Source organism: Protopterus annectens, chromosome 14.part0 (genome assembly GCF_019279795.1).
Source record: "Protopterus annectens isolate FY-2018-M chromosome 14.part0, PAN1.0, whole genome shotgun sequence".
Lineage (NCBI taxonomy): Eukaryota > Metazoa > Chordata > Ceratodontiformes > Protopteridae > Protopterus > Protopterus annectens.
In genome coordinates this window covers 304,360,501-304,380,934 of record NC_056748.1, presented here as the reverse complement: position 1 = coordinate 304,380,934, position 20,434 = coordinate 304,360,501, and the positions used below count along the sequence as shown (strand labels likewise).

The 20,434-nt window shown below is 44.2% G+C and overlaps 1 protein-coding gene across 1 annotated transcript in view; it reads left to right on the top strand.

Annotated features, from left to right (window-relative positions):
- LOC122788655 (mitotic checkpoint protein BUB3-like) overlaps positions 1 to 20,434 on the top strand; it is a 261,072-nt gene that overhangs the window by 224,569 nt on the left and 16,069 nt on the right. The window contains exon 4 of the mRNA XM_044055551.1: positions 11,635 to 11,793. Coding sequence (XP_043911486.1) covers positions 11,635 to 11,793 — 159 coding nt within the window. The remainder of the gene's footprint in view (positions 1 to 11,634; positions 11,794 to 20,434) is intronic.

Here is a 20,434-nt window from a genome sequence, read left to right as displayed (position 1 = left end):
GATATGAACTTTTATTTGTTAGCACTGTAGGGGTTATCGTTATTGCTGATGTCCTTCAAGAATGCAACTGCAGTCATAACATATGGGTTGTCCTGCCTCAGGCAGCCCTCGGTCGGCCAGATTCCAAAGTCTGGGTCCGACGTCGGCTGATGTCGCATTTCTCTCCGACGTCAGAGTGGCTGGAGTACATAAGCATCAGCCGACGCCATTTTCTTCAGTCTTTCTTGCCGCGCGGTGCCCGAAGCAGAAGCAGTTCGCAAGTGCCGGTCGGTCAGCTCCTGTATTCTTCGATTCCGAAGTCATCAAAAAAGCTAAGTACCCCATTGGGGACATTTTCTTGCCTCAGCCGATGTCAGAAATTACTGAAAAAGTTAACAATTGTCTTTCTTGTGGTAAACAAATACCTCATAAGGATTTCCACTCTTACTGTCTTCCTTGCCTTGGCCCAGACCACGATGTCTCAGCCTGTGTAGCCTGTGCTCGCTTCAACAAGCGCACTCTCAGGCACCGGGCGGAGTTCGCTGAAGATTTTTTCGGCGAAAAATTTGCTTATACAATGCCGTCGGAACTTCCGACATCGCAAACTCCCAAGAAGCGAAAAGACCGGGACCGACCTCCTCGGCCCGCGTCTACCACCGACTCCACGCCAAAACCTACCGTGAGTGCTCCGGTTCCCCCTGAGACGGTTAATCCACCGCTCCGAACCGAAGACACCGCATTACCGACGACTCCGATTCCGGATATCACTCCGCCAGTTATTGATTTTCCTCCGGATACCGAAACCGAGGAAATGCCCGAGACCATTGCTGTAGATAAGGTCACTCCTGCACGTGGAGCTGCCAGGCCTCCTATGGCCATGTCTATTAAGGCCTACACTAGGGCTAAGGCAGCCAGCAAGACCAAGCATCTTACTGCTAAAGCCTTACCTCAGCCTACTCCAGAGACACAAATTATGACTATGGCTGCTGACTTAATTTCTATGATTAGAGGTTCACAGGCCCATCCTGAGAGGATCTCAGCCTCCTGCTTATAAAAGGCCCCGGGTTGAACCCTCTGACCCTATTCCTTCAGATGAAGATTCTGAGGACTCTGTCCACTCAGATGGCCAGGAAGAGCTCTTCCCGACCTATGAGGACTCGGATGCAGAGGATTCCATCCCCTCGGCCTCCCCTCCTGAGGATATTTCTTTTGGGGAAGTTCTGCATACCATGAGGGAACATTTCAAGTGGCAAGGCCAGGAATATTCTGATTCCAGAAAGCGCCTTCGAACTTTCCTTAAAAAGCCCCAGCACAGGCCCTTAGCTATTCCTCCTGTGCTTGATGTTTTGGATGATTTATATTCTGACTCTCTAGTGTTACCCCTGATTCTCTTCCTCCTGCTCCAGCCAAGCCAGACAGGTATTACAGGGTCCCAGAAACACATTCCCATTTATTCAGGGCCCATACTGCTGATTTGGAAACTATTTCTCAGGGACCTAAAGGTGTTTCAGCTTCCACCTCTAAAAATCCTTTGCCCTCCAACAGGGAAGCTAGGTCATTAGAGAGATGGGGTAAAAAGGTTTACACCTCCACTACTTTATCTATGAGAGCTTTGAATTGCCTTTTTCATATGTTACAATATCAGGATTTCCTGTTAGAAGATTTACAGAAAACATTGGCCTCTCCTGATCCTTTAGACAGGAAGTCTTTGCAGGAAGCTGTATATAACTCTCAGCAAGTAAGCAATCACTTCCTGCAGTGTGGATATGATGCACTGGAAGCTTCATGTAGGGCAGCTATGACAGGGGCAGTCATTCGTAGACATGCATGGTTAAAAGATCAACCTCTACCAGAGCATGTAAAGGCAAAACTTCTGGATGCACCTTTGGAAAAGAACAAGCTTTTTGGTGCTAATGCTAAGGATGTGTTAAAGTCCATCGAGGAAAAAGCAAAATCAGTTCAGACGGTGAAAGATTTCCTCCAGGTTCAACCCCCCCAGATTCAGTAGGAATTGGCCTTCAAAAAACTGGTCCTTTCCTAACCCTGAAAAATTTCAAAGGGGTAAAAACAGACGTGGCCGAGGAAGAGGACAATACAGAGGTCCTTATAGGGGACGACAATGGCAGCCAGCAAACCAAAGAAGTGACACGGGTTTCACCTGCCCCACAGCCACAATCTCAATGACTTTTCTCTACTTCCGCCTACCAGGGAACAAATAGAAGCTCCCTTGGGCGGGAAATTATCTCTGTTTGCAGACAATTGGCACAGATTGACAAAGGACAAATGGATTTTGGACATTATAGACCGAGGTTACAGGTTCCATTTTCATACCTTACCAAGAAAACAAGGCATGCCAAACCTACCACAAAACCAGAGGGCAGAGGCTATCAAGCAAATCTCTCTGCTGACTCGATGAAAGCAATAGAAAGAGTTCCACAACAAGAACAAGGCCAGGGGTTTTACTCAAGACTGTTCCTTGTTCCAAGAAAAGAATCTCAATGGAGACCAATACTGGATTTGTCCGCATTAAACACCTTTCTCATAGTACCAAAGTTCAAAATGCTGACTCTACAGCAACTCCTTCCCATGCTGGGCAAGGGGTCTTGGCTGATTACTCTGGACCTCAAGGAGGCATACCTGCATGTCCCTATCAGACACAGCTGCAGAAGATACCTCAGATTTCTTGCAGGGCCAGAGCATTATCAATTCTCAGCATTGCCATTTGGCTTATCTACTGCGCCCAGAGTATTCACAAAATGCCTGGCTTCAGTAATTGCTCATTACAGGCTCCAGGGGATCCAAATCTACCCATACCTGGACTGCCTCATACAAGCGGACGACAAATTGATGTTGACAAAAAACTTGGACTATGTCATACGATTACTTCAAGCTCTGGGATACACAATCAACTTCCAAAAGTCAAGACTTCAGCCATCCCAGCAAATAATCTTCTTAGGAGCCAAATTAGACACAGCCTCTCAAATGGCTTACCTAACAGAAGACAAGCAAGAGAAGTTGACTCATTATTTCAAAGGTTTGGCAAAACTTACCCAGATGACTGCAAGGAGATTCCTACAGGCCCTGGGTTACATGGCATCCTGCATTCTCCTGGTTCCATTAGCAAGACTACACATGAGAAAGCTTCAATGGTACCTAAAAAGCCTATGGTCTCAGCACAGCAACAACTTAGAGACAACCATACCGCTCATTCCATGCCTACAAAAGGAATTCCTATGGTGGGCCTCGGTAAGCCAGGCAAACACAGGTATGTCATTCAAAAAACCACAGATAACACGGACCATGACCACAGACGCCTCAGACCTTGGATGGGGGGCGCACATGGAAGGCAGGTGTATACAAGGACAATGGTCTCCTAAGGAAACGCATCTGCATATAAACCAAAAGGAAATGCTGGCAGTAATGCATGCCATCGAGGTCTTTCAACACCAACTTCAGCAAGGCCATTTACTGATACGGACAGACAACACCACTGTGATGTGGTATATAAACAAGCAAGGGGGCACCCATTCTTACCCCCTTTGCAGACTGAGAATGCATCTTTGAGAAAAATCACTGAGCCTAAACATTCAGTTACAATCCCAGTTTGTTCCAGGCAAAGACAATGTGCTGGCGGACAGCCTAAGCAGGAATTTCACAGATCCACACGAGTGGAGGTTACATCCGAAGATCTTCACACAGCTCACTTCGACATGGGGCAGGCCAGAAGTAGACCTATTTGCCTCTCACCTCAACCATCATCTACAAAAATTCTGCTCAAGGACATACCATCCACAAGCTTGGAAAATAGATGCTCTCTCATTCAACTGGAACTTCCTAAAAATCTATGCATTCCCACCTCTGCCACTGATGACCTCAGTATTACTAAAGATCAAAGCAGAGAGACCCAAGGGGATCCTAATAGCTCCGGACTGGCCAAGACAACACTGGTATCCACTACTACTACGGAGCATATGTCACACCAAGAAGTGGGCCCTTCCCCAATGGCCTCTACTTTTGACTCAACACAACTTCAAAACAGTGCATCCAAACCTTCAGACACTGCAGCTAACAGCCTGGGAGATCCCATGAATAACCTCAACCTATCTCTCTCCAAGGAAGTTCAGCGGATACTAACAGGCTCGAAGACCATCCACCAGAAAGGTTTACTTAGCAAAATGGAAGAGATTCAGCATTTGGAATACCAGCAAGGGACATGATGCATCATTATTGAACATCCCACTCATCCTGGAATATTTGGCAGATATGCTAAAGAATGGACTCTCATATTCTTCCATAAAGATACATGCATCAGCTATTTCAGCTAGATATAACACTGATCCGCCTGTCTTTTCACATCCTTTGCTAAGGCCATTCCTCAGGGGAATCAAGAACATTAAGCCACCAAGAAAGGCTCCAGTGCCAGCCTGGGACCTCAATTTTGTCGTAGAAAAACTGACTCTACCTCCATTTGAGCCAGCAGCTTCAGTTGACTTGCAATTTCTCTCATGGAAGACAGCTTTCCTGTTGGCAATTACCTCAGCAAGAAGGGTTTCGGAACTACAGGCCCTAATGGCAATACCACCGTTCATAATTTACCACAGAGACAGGGTTTCATTAAGGACCAACCCTACTTTTATGCCAAAGGTGGTATCTAGGGTTTCTTTAAATCAAGCTATTCATCTGCCTGCTTTCTTCCCCAATCCTGAGAATAAGGGGAAAGACTGTTACATACCTTGGACATTCACAGACAACTTCGATACTACCTGGACAGAACCAAGACCAGTAGGAAGTCTGAACAACTTTTTGTAGCTTACGCCCCTGCACTCCAAGGAAAAGCAATTTCAAAACAGACTATTTCAAAATGGATTGGACATTGCATCAGATTCTGTTATTCCTTTCATGGAAAGACTGTTCCAGCCAATGTCAGACCACATTCCACCAGAGCTACAGCCACCTCTACAGCATTCTTAAGAGGGGTGCCTACTAAGGACATTCTAGAAGCTGCTACATGGAGCTCCGTGCATACATTCTCCAAACACTACAATTTCCCTCTATACTCCAGATCCAGAGCAGGCTTTGCTTCGGCAGTCCTGCAGGGTTTGATTGCCACACCATCTTTTTCCTAGAGCATTCCTCCTCCCCCAGCTAAGCTATGGTATTCTACCCATATGTTATGACTGCAGTTGCATTCTTGAAGGACATAGTACAGCTTTGTACCTACCATAAATGTAGATGTCCGATAGATATGCAACTGCAGTCGGATTTTCCCTCCCTCCATACCCCTCTATGCCTAGGGCCCACTCCTATCCCTGATGTTCTTCATCTCACATTGCTGCAGTCCTAACACTTGGGTAGTCCGCTGTCCCTCGGTCGGCCCAAATATCAGAGTACAAGGCTGACGTCGGTCAGGGCGCATTTGACTGACATCAGAACGTCAGGGTACAAATGCGCATGACCGACGTCATATCCTCAGTCTTTTTTGCCGCATGGTCCGATGCAGAAGCAGTATTGCAAGTGCCGTTCGGCGGTCTGAAATTTTAATTCGAGTTTCAGACTGAAGTCAGAGTTGGTTAAGTACCCGTTGGGGAATATTTTGGTTTTTCTTGCCTCAGTGGTTTACGGATGTCAGAAAAAGTGAATAACTGTATTTCTTGTAGGAAACAGATACGCATAGGGATTACCATAATTTGTGTATACCTTGTTTGGGACCTGAGCACGACGTTGTTGGGTGCCGCTTTTGTGCTAGGTTCAATAAGCGCACTATAAAGCGGAGGTTGGATTGTGCCAGGTTGGTCTTTGGGAAGCGGTGCAATTACAAAATGCCGTCGGATGCTCCGACGCCGGCTTCCTCAAAGAAGCGCAAGGACAAGGCTGTTAAACCTAGGTTAGAGGAGTCGTCCGAACGGACGCCGGTTCTTTAGGCGTCAGTGGAACCGGTGGTTCCGACGGAGGCCTCTCTGGAGTCCCAGGGAGAAACTCTGCTTTTACAAGATGTGGCCTCCCAGGAGGCAAGTCAGGCTACAGGGGCTTCTCAGGTTACTTTACTCCCTCCCTTCCTAAGGTGTCTAGGCCCTCTCTTTCTGCTTCCAAGGCTTCTCCTAGAGGCAGGTCTAGTTTAGCTGCTGTGGGTGTCACTCCTAGTTCTTCAGGTTCTGTGCCCAAGAAGCACATGCTTAAAATGGCAGAAGATTTAATTACTTTAATTAGAGGCTCTATGCCCCTCCTGATAAGAGGCCTAGGATGGAGCCAGTGTTGGGGATTATGAGCAGGCTTGGATGTGTCTGAGTCTTGGCTGAAGACTTGCAGGAGTATTCTCATTATTCTGATTCTGATGTGGATGATTCTACTCCTTCTGCTTCTCCTCCTGAGGATTTTTCTTTTCAGAGACCCTTCACTCCATGAGAGAACATTTTAAATGGGAAGGTCAGGACTTCTCTGACTCCAGGAAAAGGCTTAGGAGTTTTGTTTTTACCCCAGCATAGGCCTTTGGCTATACCTCCTGTTTTGACTGTGGTGGAAGATGTGTTTGCGGAGGCTTCTCTTAATCCTGATTCCTTGCCTCCTGCTCCTGTTAAACCAGATAGGTATTACAGGGTGCCTGAAGCTCATAAGTATCTTTTAAGAGTCCTAGGGCAGACCCAGAGACTGTTAGCCAGGGGCCCAAGGGTGTTAAGGCTTCTGTTGTCAAGAATCCGGTTCCTGCAGATAAAGAGGCCAGGGCCTTGGATAGATGAGGAAAGAAAGTTTATACTTCTTCCACCCTAGCCATGAGAGCTTTGAATTGCCAGTTTCATATGTTAAAATATCAAAATTATCTGCTTTCACAGTTGAAATCTAAGGTTGATGCTCTGGCGGAAGGTATTGATTGTAAAGAGTTACATGATTTAGTGCATGTTTCTGAACAGGTGGGTAAGCATTCTTTGCAATGTGGTTTTGATGCTGTACAGGCCTCCTCTAGGGTGGCTGCCACTGGGTCAGTTCTTCGCAGGCACGCCTGGCTGAGGGATCAAAATTTATCTGACCATGTTAAAACTAGGATTTTGGATGCCCCTTTGCAATCTGATGTCTTGTTTGGTTCTCCTGTTGAGGCAGTTTTAAAGAAAATGGAAGACAAGGCTAAGTCTATGCAGACTGTTAAAGATTTTTGCAGGTTCAGCCTCCAAAGTTTAGTAGAAATTGGCCTACTAAGGGGTGGACGTATCCTTCTTATGATTCCCAGTCTAGGGCTAGATCTAGACGTGCCAGGGGCAGAGGTCAGCGCTCTTTGAGGCCTAGAACAGGAGTTCTCCTGCACAGTCTTGAGTGAGGGCAGGGGTCAGTCCTTTCGTAAACAGACCCAATGACCTACCTTTTCAGCTGCCAGAGCCTTCTCGCCTGGCAGCACCTTTGGGAGGAAGGCTGGCACTTTTCAAAGAAAATTGGAGTTTGATTACCCAAGACAAATGGGTACTGGCTATCATACATCACGGTTACAGGTTTTATTTCCATACCTTGCCTCCTTTCAAAGGCATGCCAGACATTCCTCCTCCACAAAGAATGGAGGCTCACAAGCAAATTACACTGTTACTCCAAATAGGGGCCATACAGCCGGTTCCCATGCCAGAAAGGGGCCTAGGATTTTATTCTCGCCTGTTCCTAGTACCAAAGAAGGGGAACACGTGGAGACCAATTTTGGATTTATCCATCCTCAACACTTATCTGGACATTCCCAAGTTCAAAATGTTGACGTTGCAGCAGCTTTTACCTCTGCTGGGCAAAGATCATTGGATGGTAACTTTGGATCTCAAGGAGGCTTACCTTCATGTCCCTATCAGACTAAGTTGCAGGAAGTATCTGCGTTTTCGAGCTGGGAATTCTCACTATCAGTTCTCTGCATTGCCCTTTGGCTTATCTACTGCGCCCAGAGTGTTCACGAAAGTTCTGGCTCCAGTGATAGCTTTCTTCAGGCTAAAAGGAATACAAATCTATCCTTATTTGGACGACTGCCTGATTCTGGCTCAAGAAAGGGAAGAGCTTCTTCATCATTTGGAATATGTGATAGCAGTGCTAAGATGCCTAGGGTATTCTGTGACCGAAATAAAGTCCAGTCTAGTACCCTCTCAGGACATGTGCTTTCTGGGTGTGAGACTGAATACAGCATCCCAGATGGCCTTTTAACCCCGGACAAACAAAAGAGTCTTTCCTTTACTTCCATCAACTATCTCATCAGTCCGGGCTGACTGCAAGGACAGTCCTTCAAGCCTTAGGGTTCATGGCATCTTGTATTCTGGTGCTTCCCAATGCCAAACTGCATATGAGGAAGCTACAATGGTATCTCAAAAATGTATGGACACAGCACTGCCAGGATCTGGACACTGTCATTCAAATACTACCTTGCATTCAAAAGGAATTTTTGTGGTGGGCTCAGGTATGTCACCTAAACAAGGGACTCTCTGTGACCCGGCCAGAGGCGAGTCAGATTTTAACGACAGATGCCTCAGACAAAGCTTGGGAGCTCATCTGAATGGAAAGTGGATACAAGACAAGTGGCCTGCCAGACTACAACATCTGCATATCAACATGAAGGAGATGTTAGCAGTCCAGTTTGCATTAATGGCTTTCAAGGAATTACTTCTTCCAGGGCAGGTGTTGATTCTAACAGACAACACAACTGTCATGTGGTACATCAACAAGCAAGGGGGAACGCATTCTTATCCTCTATGCAGGCAAGCAATGATTTTGTGGGAGATTGCTCTCAGTTTACAGCTCAATCTTCAGGCAAGGTTTCTGCCAGGAGCACAGAACTCCTTAGCAGATGTGTTAAGCAGACAAATCATGGATCCCCACGAGTGGAAACTGGATCTTCATGTATTTCAGAAATTGACAGTGTCCTGGGGAACTCCAGACATAGATCTGTTCGCTTCTCCACTAAACCACCAGCTGCCAAAGTTTTGCACAAAGCGGTATCATCCCACAGCTTGGAAAGTGGATGCTCTTTCTTTCAGTTGGACAAATCTTCATGTGTATGCCTTTCCACCTCTGCCTCTCCTCTCAAAGGTACTTCTGAAGGTCAGACAGGACAAGCCAAGGATGATTTTGATAGCACCAGATTGGCCTCGGCAGCACTGGTACCCACTACTGAGAAGTCTAGTCGGAAGCCTCCATGGCCTTTGCCTTTGATTCCACATCTGTTGTCCCAGGAGGACAGCCATTTGCTCAATGTCAAACTTCACTCTCTTCACCTAACAGCATGGCATATTCTGTTTTAAACCATAGAGGGTCTCAACTTCCACAGCAAGTTTTGAATGTGATTTTGGAAGCTAGAAGGCCTAGTACAAGGAAAGTGTATGCAGATAAATGGAAGAGATTTTTGTTTTGGAGTGCAGCTAAGGATTTGGATGTTTCTGAGCCTAATTTAAGTGTGGCTCTTCAATATCTTACTGAGTTATTGGACAAAGGGTTGTCCTTCTCTTCTATTAAGATTCATGCTGCAGCAATTTCAGCTCACTATGACTGTGACCCACCATTGTTTTCTCATCCTTTGTTCAAGCAATTTCTTAGAGGGCAAAGAATTTAAGACCCCCACGAAGAGCTCCTACTCCTGCTTGGGATCTCAATTTTGTGTTGGAGAAACTCACTCTACAACCTTTTGAACCTGCAGCGACTGCTGAGTTGAAATATTTGTCATGGAAGACTGCTTTTTTGTTGGCCATTACCTCTGCAAGAAGGGTTTCTGAATTGCAGGCCCTTATGGCAGTTGAGCCTTTCTTAATTTTTCATAAGGACAGGGTATCTTTACGTACTAATCCTTCCTTTATGCCTAAAGTGGTTTCTAGTGTGGCTTTAAACCAAACTATTCATTTGCCTACTTTTATGCAAATCCCCAAAATAAAGGGGAAAAGATTTTGCACACTTTAGATGTACACAGGCAGTTGCGATATTATTTGGACAGAACTAAAGGGTTCAGACAATCTCAGCAGTTATTAGTTTCTTTTGCTTTGTGCTCTCAGGGCAAGCCCGTGTCAAAACAAACTATTTCTAAGTGGATTGGATTTTGCATTGCTTTCTGTTGTTCCCATCATGGCAAGGAGATTCCAGCTGGGATTAGGCCTCATTCCACTAGGGCTACTGCCACTTCAACAGCTTTTTTGAGGGGGTGGCAACTAAGGATATTTTGGAGGCAGCCACTTGGAGTTCAGTGCATACCTTCTCTAGGCATTACCACCTTCCATTGTACTCTAAATCCAGGGCTGGGTTTGCCACTGCTGTGTTGCAGGGCATTCTGGCAGCTCCTGCTTCATTATAGTTTAGCCATCCTCCCTTACCTCTGCTTTGGGATTCTACCCAAGTGTTAGGACTGCAGCAATGTGAGATGAAGAACATAGTACAGTTTTGTACCTACCATAAATATAGATGTTCGAAGATCCACATTGCTGCAGTCAATACCCTCCCTCCTTCCCCTCTGTAGTTTGAGGCGGTTGTGTGGGTTGGGTTATACATCTGAGGTATATTGTGTTTATTGTATATATTGTATATATTGTACATATTCTTGGTGTTAGGCTGGTTGATTGTTTAGCTGTTGCCTATGGGTTTGGACCTTTTTCTTTAGGGTCTTCTGACATCTGGGGCAAGAGAAGACTGAGGATATGACGTCGGTCATGCGCATTTGTACCCTGACGTTCTGATGTCAGTCAAATGCGCCCTGACCGACGTCAGCCTTATACTCTGATATTCGGGCCGACCGAGGGACAGCGGACTACCCAAGTGTTAGGACTGCAGCAATGTGGATCTTCGAACATCTACATTTATGGTAGGTACAAAACTGTACTTTTCTCTTAGCTGGGGATATCTGTTATGGTGTATCTGTTTATTGCTCATTTATTTGTCTGGAATCCTGTTTTTGTCTTCCAATTTGATTACAGCCTTCCTTGGAGGGCACCTGGCATCTGGGGCAAGAAACACTGAAGAAAATGGCGTCGGCTGATGCTTATGTACTCCATCCGCTCTGACGTCTGAGAGAAATGCGACATCAGCCGACGTCGGACCCAGACTTTGGAATCCGGCCGACCGAGGGCTGCCTGAGGCAGGACAACCCATATGTTATGACTGCAGTTGCATATCGGACATCTACATTTATGGTAGGTACAAAACTGTACTTTTCTTGATTTGCTAAGGCAATCAAGCAAGGTCAAAGGCTTGTCATGCTTATATATTCAGTCCATAATGGGGTAGTTGCATCGGCACAGAGAGCATGTAGCCCTGGCATGGTGTTTAGTAAGAAGTTTGCCAAATGACATTTGATGGAAAAGATGATCTCAGTTTAACCACAGGACTTGGAAATCATCTTGACCCCTTTTCACAGGGTCACATTTAATGCATCACTCCCAAAATGCATGCAGTGAACTGGTTTGCATATCTTGTAGATGTGTAAACTCTCTGCTATTTTTGGTAGATGGAATAAATGACATTCTTGACACCTGTATGTTTTTAAATATTTCATTTAATAAACGGCAGTGATCTTAAGTGTTTGCAAGTTTCAGCCATCTGGTTTGTTCAGTTTCTTTTTGATTTTTGTTTTGATTTTGTTCAAGTTTATGAATTTTTGGGATTACCTGGATGAAAGTAACTGCTGGAACTGTTGAATTATTTTATTTGTAATGATTGTTTTCTTTGCAGAGTCTGTTGTTGGTTGCCATGAAGCTCCAATTCGATGTGTTGAGTACTGTCCAGAAGTGAACGTTATAGTGACTGGAAGCTGGGACCAAACTGTTAAACTGTGGGACCCAAGAACACCGTGTAATGCAGGCACATTTTTACAGCCGGAAAAGGTATGTGGTAATCTAAACACACTTGTATTAACAATTATTACACTGAAGCAACTTTATTTGCCTATTTGTAAAATCATTTACTCTTTTTGATCAAGCAAAGACTTAATGTTAAGCTAAAACTAATAATTACAGCAGCCGTTTCATAAACTACTCTGTAGCTGTTTAATAAGTTCATTCCAGGGTGGTGAAATGGGTGGGTACAATCGATTTATATTTCTGTGGTATATTTTCTACTTGTTTTTTGTGGTGTATTTTGCTACAAGCTTTTATGTGAAGACACAAGTGAAGTCCTGTTCATGAGGACTTAATGAGGACCCGATCTTCATTTAAAAAGTGATTCAAACTTTCTTTAAGCTGGTCTCGTACTGCTTCCGGATGTTGGGTATGTATAAAATCTAATACTTAGATGCAGTGGTGCTTTTGTTGACTTCTTTGCTGGGTGACCTGACGGGTGAATGTGCTGCTTCCTTCCTGGGTATCGGTCTTTTTTTAGGCTGTGTGAAGGACTTGGGGATAGTTTTCTGTATGGAGAAGTTTAGAGGAACCCTAAATTTGCAGAGAACTCTGCATTTTCTAGTTTTAATTTTATTCTTTTGCACATAATCGTTTCATTTGTTTTAGTCTCTCTTAAGTTTACCTTCGTGACACAGTTGCTTGTTTTAGTTTTTCTCTAGCTCAGAAGTACAGTTCTAGGCCCCATTTTCTTGTGGTGTGAAGCAGACCGTTTGCAATTGACAGGTCACGTTTAAGACCACCTTTGCAGTCTGTAGCAAAGTTCTTCCTATTGGCCCTTTTGCTTGATTATTAACATGCAAGTAGGTGTGTGTGAATGGGTGTGCCTTCTTTGAAGGTTGGGTGTCGGGCTGGCAACTCGGCACCGTAAAAATCCACTGCCAATCATTAGTGGACCGGAGTTTCGCTGTGGTGACCCCCTAACCAGGAAAAGCTGAAAGACATTACTTTTTATTGTATCTAAAGTTGGTGTTCTAATGACTTTTCTACGGCACATCTGTATGATGTAATACACTATGTGACAAATGCAAATGAAAGTAAAAACATATGACAAAGTCAAACTGGTGTGACGAGAACCTTCAGAAACCGGTGCATGCAAGCAGTTGGCTTAATTATTGTTGTGTGTCACATTAAAGTCAGGTTAAATTGAATTAAAATCACTTTAAATCATGACATTTTGAAATAATTGGACCTTTAGATTATTTTTAGGAAATGCAAATTTTCTGCTGTGCTCTGTGGACAGCATTGGTAGTTTCTCTTATGTCAGGAGTGCCAGCGAAGAGTGCAAGTCTAGAACTAACACACTACTTCTGCCCTTGTTTTTCTTCTTTTAATGGGGCTTGTTAATCTTAAGCTAAAAGTTCAGAAATTTGTTCTTTTTCCCTTCACCTGGTGGAGGCTTATCACTCCAGTTGTGACTGCTGTTGTGCCTGTATCTTATTGCATGGTACCCTTCCTTGTTCTCATGGGATTTTCTTTGCCCACAGCTTCATATTTCCTTTTTGAAAGAGAAAGTTGAAGTCATCCTTTAAGGCACCCATGCCACCCACCCCTTTTCCTTTTTAATAAGAAAGCCTATTTACACATTAAGTTGCTTTATCTGTTAGATTAACAGATGCGTACTCTCTTGGATGGTGTTTGTATTATTTTCCTAAATGGGTCGCAAGTACATTTGTTATAGATCTTGTATTGGAAAAAAAATGTAGGACTTTTTTTGAAGGCTGCAGCAACTGGTCCTTTTAGTTTCCATCCGCAAATTGTAACAAAACAACTTTTCTCAGTCCATTACTTGTATAAAACAAATTCTGATTTCATGCAACTTTTACTTTAGGAGATCAACTGAGATTTGCCTTAAGGGGTACACTGAATGAAATTCACATTCAAATGTTTCAGGAGTCATATCCTTCATTTCCTACCGTCTCCTCCTGCAGATTGGAAAAGTTTCAATTGAATTGTACAGGTGATAGGTCACATATTAAAGGGGGGAAAAGTTTTGGAATGATTTATTGTGGTCTCATTTTTTTTATATCACAAAAATGTGGCATTTTAACAGGGGTGTGTACACTTTTTATACCCACTGTATATGTGCAGTCCCACAAATGCAGATCTATACATGTAATCAATTTCAAGGAGGCCCATACCTCCTTTGGAAATGGAAATATATAATCTTGGTATGCACTGATTTTTGTAAATCATTTGAGCATGACGCATCCTTGTTTTCCTGTCTAATCTATCCAACACGTTTTGGGGCCAATCACTCCAAAACTGTAAGTTAGGACAGGAAGAGCAAATTGATTTATAGCTTGAATTTTGTTCCTAGATGTCAATGCTATTTTCAGGATTAATTTTAGTCTTCTAAAATATGCCTTACTAAGTTTTACTCACATTTGTTCATTTTAATTGTTGACCCTTGGCATCAATTCTGAAATATTTATACACTCCCTCTTGCTCAAGTTCTTGTATATCACATTCTTGTCCCAAACTGAATTCTTGGTGCTGCAGTTTTCCTGCTTTAAAGCTTTCTTTTGCACATTTATCAAGACCAAGTGGCATTCTTGTATAATCTGAACAAGTTTTGACTACTTGCATTGTGCTTTCAGTTCCTCATCTGATGAGCTATACAGTTTTAAATCCTTGACAAAGAGAATATGAGAGGTCTTTACACTTTGCTGTTTTCTAGGAGCCAAATTATAGCCGTGGACTAATCTGGTAAGTAGTTAAAGGGTTAAGGGCACAACAGAATAGCAGCAATGACGGAGTCACCATGGAATAACCACCTTTAAATGTTTTATCCTGTATCATGGTTTAATTGCAAAGTGGTCTGCCACTGTTTCATGATCACTGTAATGTAATCGATCATTGTAGGATGTGTCTTATACACTCTTAAGCGCTCTTTTTATCGATGAATGTGGAATACTATCAAATGCTTTTTTGTAGTCAATCCATGCCATACTTTGTTTTTTCTTCCCCTTTTTTACAGTTCTCCATTATGACTTTATTTAGCAACGGGTGATACTTTGTTCCATATGACTTTCTTTTATTACCCTTTTGTCATGATTGAATTTTCTTCTCGGTGACTATAAACTCTATCTGCATCAATTCTGGTGTATAGTTTATACGTCGTCTGAAGGCAAGTTATTGGTCTATAATTTTTACGATAAAACTCAAGTGGGAGCATCGTTTTTCCTCTTGTTAACCACGTTGGTGTCTGTTCGGGATCTGCATATAAATAGTTCTTACTCGTGGCTAACTCTTCGTGCAAAGATGTCCTTCATGGATGCATCTGCAGTCATAACAACTGGGTTGTCCTGTCGTCAGGCAGCCCTTCAGTCGGCCGGATTCCAAAGTCCGGGTCCGGCTTCGGCTGATGTCGCACTTCACCCGACGTCATCTCTGTTGGTCTTCGGGTATAAAGGCATCAGCCGACGCCATTTTCCTCAGTCTTTCTTGCCGCGTGGCGCCCGAAGCAGAAGCTGTTCGCAAGTGCCGGTCGGTCGGATCCAGAGATTACTTCTACCGAATACTACTTGAAGACTTCTAAAGCTAAGTACCCGTTGGGGACTCTTTCTTGCCTCAGCCGATGTCAGAAAAAGTTAATAATTGTTTAACCTGTGGGAAACAAATACCTCATAAAGATTTCCACTCTTATTGTCTGCCTTGTTTAGGCCCAGCCCACGACGTAGCAGCCTGTTCGGCCTGTGCTTCTTTCAACCGGCGAGCGGCTTGGGCGTCGGTCGGAGTTGCTGAACAGTTTTTCGGTTCTGTTTTTGCGTACATTATGCCGTCGGATCCTCCGACTACCCAATCTGCCAAAAGCAAAGATAAAGACCGACACTGCGGTCGCGGTTTCGGCGAAACCATGGCTAAGCAAATCGCGAGTGTCTCGGTTCGGCGAAACCGAGAAAACTGATCAAAGTACAGCTGAATCTATCTCTACAACTGAGGCCCCTGCTACCACTCTTGAATCGGCCTCAGAAATTTTATCCACTACGGTGGTTGCCACTGATTTATCAGACACCATTCCCTTGGATGTCTCTACCCCAGCGTGGTGCTGCTAGGCCTCCAGCAGCCATGTCCATTAAGGCCTTCGCCAGGGCTAAAGCAGCCAAGACTACTAAAACAGTGCCTGTTAAACCCCTACAACCAGGCCCTCCTCTAGTTCTCAAATGCTTACTCTGGCAGAAGATTTAATTTCATTAATTAGAGGATCTCAATCTCACCCAGACAGGGCCTCTCAGCCACCAGAGAAGAGACCTAGGGCAGAGCCCCCTGAGCCAGTGTCCTCTGATGATTCTGCCGATGAATCAGACATAACTGACCAGCCAGAGGCTCCTTTCTCCAATTTTGAAGACTCTGATGCTGAAGAATCCATTCCAGCTGCTTCCCCACCAGAAGAATTCTCCTTTGGGAAACCTTACATGCCATGAGAGCAGTTCCAATGGCAGCAACAGGATTTTCAGACTCTAGAAAAGACTTAGGACTTTTCTGCACCTTCCACAGCACAGGCCCTTAGCTATACCTCCTGTTCTCTCTGTGGTGGATGATGCTTTCAATGATGTCTGCTCCGCACCAGATTCTTTACCCCAGCCCCTGCCAAACCAGACAGATTTTACAGGGTGCCAGACACTCATCACCACCTTTACAAGGCCCCACTTGCAGACCCGAAACTATATCCCAGGGTCCCAAGGCAGTAGCAGCGACCATAGCTAAAAACCCTATTCCTTCTGAAAGGGAAGCAACGTCACTAGACTGATGTGGCACCAAGGTCTACACTTCAGCTACTCTCTCAGCTAGAGCTTTACACTGTCAGTTTCACATGATACAATACCAAGAGTTTATGCTTGATCAGTTAACTAAAAGCTAACCACTGATGAATCTCTTGATAAGAAATGTGTATTAGAAATGGTAAATAACATACAACAGGTTAGTAACCATTCCTTAAAATGTGGCTATGATGCACTGGAGGCTTCATTTAGATCAGCCATGACTGGCACAGTGATAAGAAGACATGCATGGCTAAAGGAGCAAGCTTTACCGGATCATGTTAAAGCTAAGTTGCTAGATGCTCCTATGGATAAGACAAGTTTGTTTGGTACACCTGCCCAGCAGGTTATGAAGAAAATGGAAGAAAAGGCAAAATCTGTTCAAACGGTTAAAGATTTCTTGCAGGTCCAACCACCAAGGTTTAGCAGGAACTGGCCTGCCAAAAATTGGTCCTTTCCTGACTCCACAAGATCTCAAAGGGGCAGGAATAGACGTTCCAGAGGCAGAAACCAATCCAGAGGAGTTGCCTACAGAGGACGACAGTGGCAAGGTAACAACAGAGGCACAGACACAACCACTGCCACTACATCAACACAACCACAGTGACTTAACCCTAAATCCGCCTACCAGGGAACAAATAGCAGCTCCTCTAGGCGGAAAGTTAACCTTATTTTCAAAGAACTGGCACTATATAACAAAAGACAAGTGGATTTTACAAACCATAGATCAAGGTTACGGTTCCACTTCCACACTTTACCAGTCAAAAGAGGAATGCCAAATCTACCTCCAAATCAAAAACAGAGGCTCTACAACAGATAATGCAGTTAGCAAACATGAGAGCTGTGGAAAGAGTGCCAACAGCAGAGCAAGGAAAGGGGTTCTACTCCAGACTATTCCTAGTTCCAAGAAAGGAAAAAAGTTGGAGACCAATTCTCGACCTGTCCACCTTAAATACATACATCATTGTCCCAAAATTCAAAATGCTGACCCTACAACAACTTCTTCCCATGCTGGGCAAGGAGTGTTGGCTGGTAACTCTAGATCTCAAGGAGGCATACCTGCACGTCCCCATTCGACCAATCTGCAGAAGATACCTCAGATTTCTTGCAGGATCAGAGCACTATCAATTCTCAGCATTGCCCTTTGGCTTATCTACTGCCCAGAGTATTCACAAAATGCCTGGCATCAGTAATCGCCCATTGCAGACTACAGGAATTCAAATTTACCCATACCTGGACGACTGCCTGCTACAAGGGGACAACAAAAGCAAGCTGACAACAGATTTACAAAGGGTCATTTACTTGCTACAAGCACTGGGATACACAGTCAATTTACAAAAGTCAAGGCTGATACCATCCCAAACAAGGACATTCTTGGGCGGAATTGGACACAGTAAAACAGATGGCATTCCTAACTACAGAAAAACAAAAGAACTCCCTCTTTACTTCTTGGCACTAACAAAACTGAACAAGTTAACAGCAAGAAAAGTACTGCAGGCCTTGGGCTTCATGGCATCATGCATAATCTTGGTCCCACTTGCCAGACTACATATGAGAAAACTACAGTGGTACCTAAAGAATTTATGGTCCCAACACAGACACAGCCTAGAAACAGAAATCCCACTAATTCCATGCTTAAAACAGGAGTTCCTATGGTGGGCTCAGGCATGCCAGTCAAACCCAGGGCTACCCTTTCGCAGATGTCAAGCAAGCCAGACCATCACAACAGACGCTTCAGACCTAGGATGGGGGGCCCACATGCTGGACAAATGCGTGCAAGGAATTTGGACACAGGATCAACTTCACCTGCACATCAACCTAAAAGAAATGCTGGCAGTAAAACTGGCAATCCAAAAGTTCAGACCATTTCTCAAAGAGGGCCAGTTGATGATAAGGACAGACAACACCACAGTCATGTGGTACATCAACAAACAGGGAGGCACTCATTCATATCCCCTATGCAGAATGACCTTGGAGCTGTGGACCCTGGCACTCAGCTACAACATCCAGTTACAGGCAATATTTGTACCGGGAAAAGAAAATACTCTAGCAGACATATTAAGCAGAACCACATCGGATGCCCACGAATGGAAGCTGCACCCGGACATCTTCAAGACCATCTCAAAGAAATGGGGAATGCCTCAGATCTATTCGCATCACCTCTCAATCACCAGCTCAAAAAATTCTGCACAAGGACATTCCACCCACTAGCATGGAAAGTGGATTCGCTCTCCTTCAGCTGGACAGGCCTAACAGCATATGCATTCCCACCTCTTCCCTTGATACACAAAGTATTACTAAAGATCAAGGAAGAACGTCCAAGGATAATCCTGATAGCTCCAAACTGGCCAAGACAACACTGGTACCCACTGCTGAGGAGCATGTCTCGGAACAATATGTGGCCAATACCTCTGATGCCTTTGATGTTAACTCAGAACAACTACAGCATCATACATCCAAACCTAAAAACGTTGCAACTGACTGCATGGAGCATCACATAGCAGCAACTAATCCAGAACTTTCCCAAAGAGTTAAAGACATTATTCTTGAAGCATGCAGACCTTCAACAAGAAGGAACTATGCTGGAAAATGGAAAAGGTTTGTCATTTGGAGTACTAAAAGAGGAAAAGATGTGTCAAACATAGATATGCCTAACATTCTGGAGTATCTGGCCGAACTTCTTCATTCAGGCCTGTCCTACTCCTCCATCAAGATACATGCATCAGCTATTTCAGCAGAATACAGCTTTGATCCACCTGTTTTTTCGCACCCTTTGCTCAGGCAGTTCCTCAGAGGAATCAAGAATGTAAAACCTCCAAGGAAACCACCATTACCAGCTTGGGACTTAAACTTTGTGCTAGAAAAGTTGACACTATCACCCTTCGAACCAGCAGCAACAGCAGATCTACAACACCTGTCATGGAAAACTGCTTTCCTACTGGCAATTACTTCAGCAAGGAGGGTTTCAGAACTACAGGCCTTAATGGCAGTACAACCCTTCCTAATCTTCCACCAAGATAGAGTGTCCATGAGGACTAATCCTACATTTATGCCTAAGGTGGTATCCAGAGTGTCTTTAAACCAGGCAATCCACCTACCTACCTACCTTTCCCAACCCACAAAACAGAGGGGAAAGAATACTGCATACCTTGGATGTACATAGACAGCTACGCTACTACTTGGACAGAACAAAAAGTAGCAGAAAGACTGACCAACTTTTGTAGCCTATGCAACAGGAAGGGAAGGAAAAGCTATTTCCAAACAGACAATCTCCAAATGGATAGGAAATTGCATACGATTCTGTTACTCCTTCCATGGAAAACCAATTCCACAGAACATAAGACCTCATTCTACAAGGGCAACAGCCACTACCACAGCCTTCTTACGAGGTGGCAACCAAAGACATTATTGAGGCGGCTACTTGGACCTCCGTGCATACATTTGCCAAGCATTATAATTTGCCTCTATATTCCAGATCGAGCAGGGTTTGCCACTGCTGTACTGCAAGGGATCCTAAACACACCATAATCTAGTTTTATCCTCCTCCCCTAGTTGGCTATGGTATTCTACCCAGTTGTTATGACTGCAGATGCATCCATGAAGGACATAGTACAGTTTTGTACCTACCATAAATGTAGATGTCGAACTGGATAGCATCTGCAGTCAGGATTACCCTCCCTCCTTCCCCTCTGTGGTACTCCTAGGGTGTTTACCCTCCTAATAGCTAGCTGGTGGGGGGGGGGGGAGTCTTTTATGCTGTATTTGTTTGAATATATGTACATACATGCTTATTGTTGTGTTTACCTCTATTTTTTTGGAAACATTGGCATCTATCCAAATTTAAGCCTTCAAGAGGGCTACTGGCATCTGGGC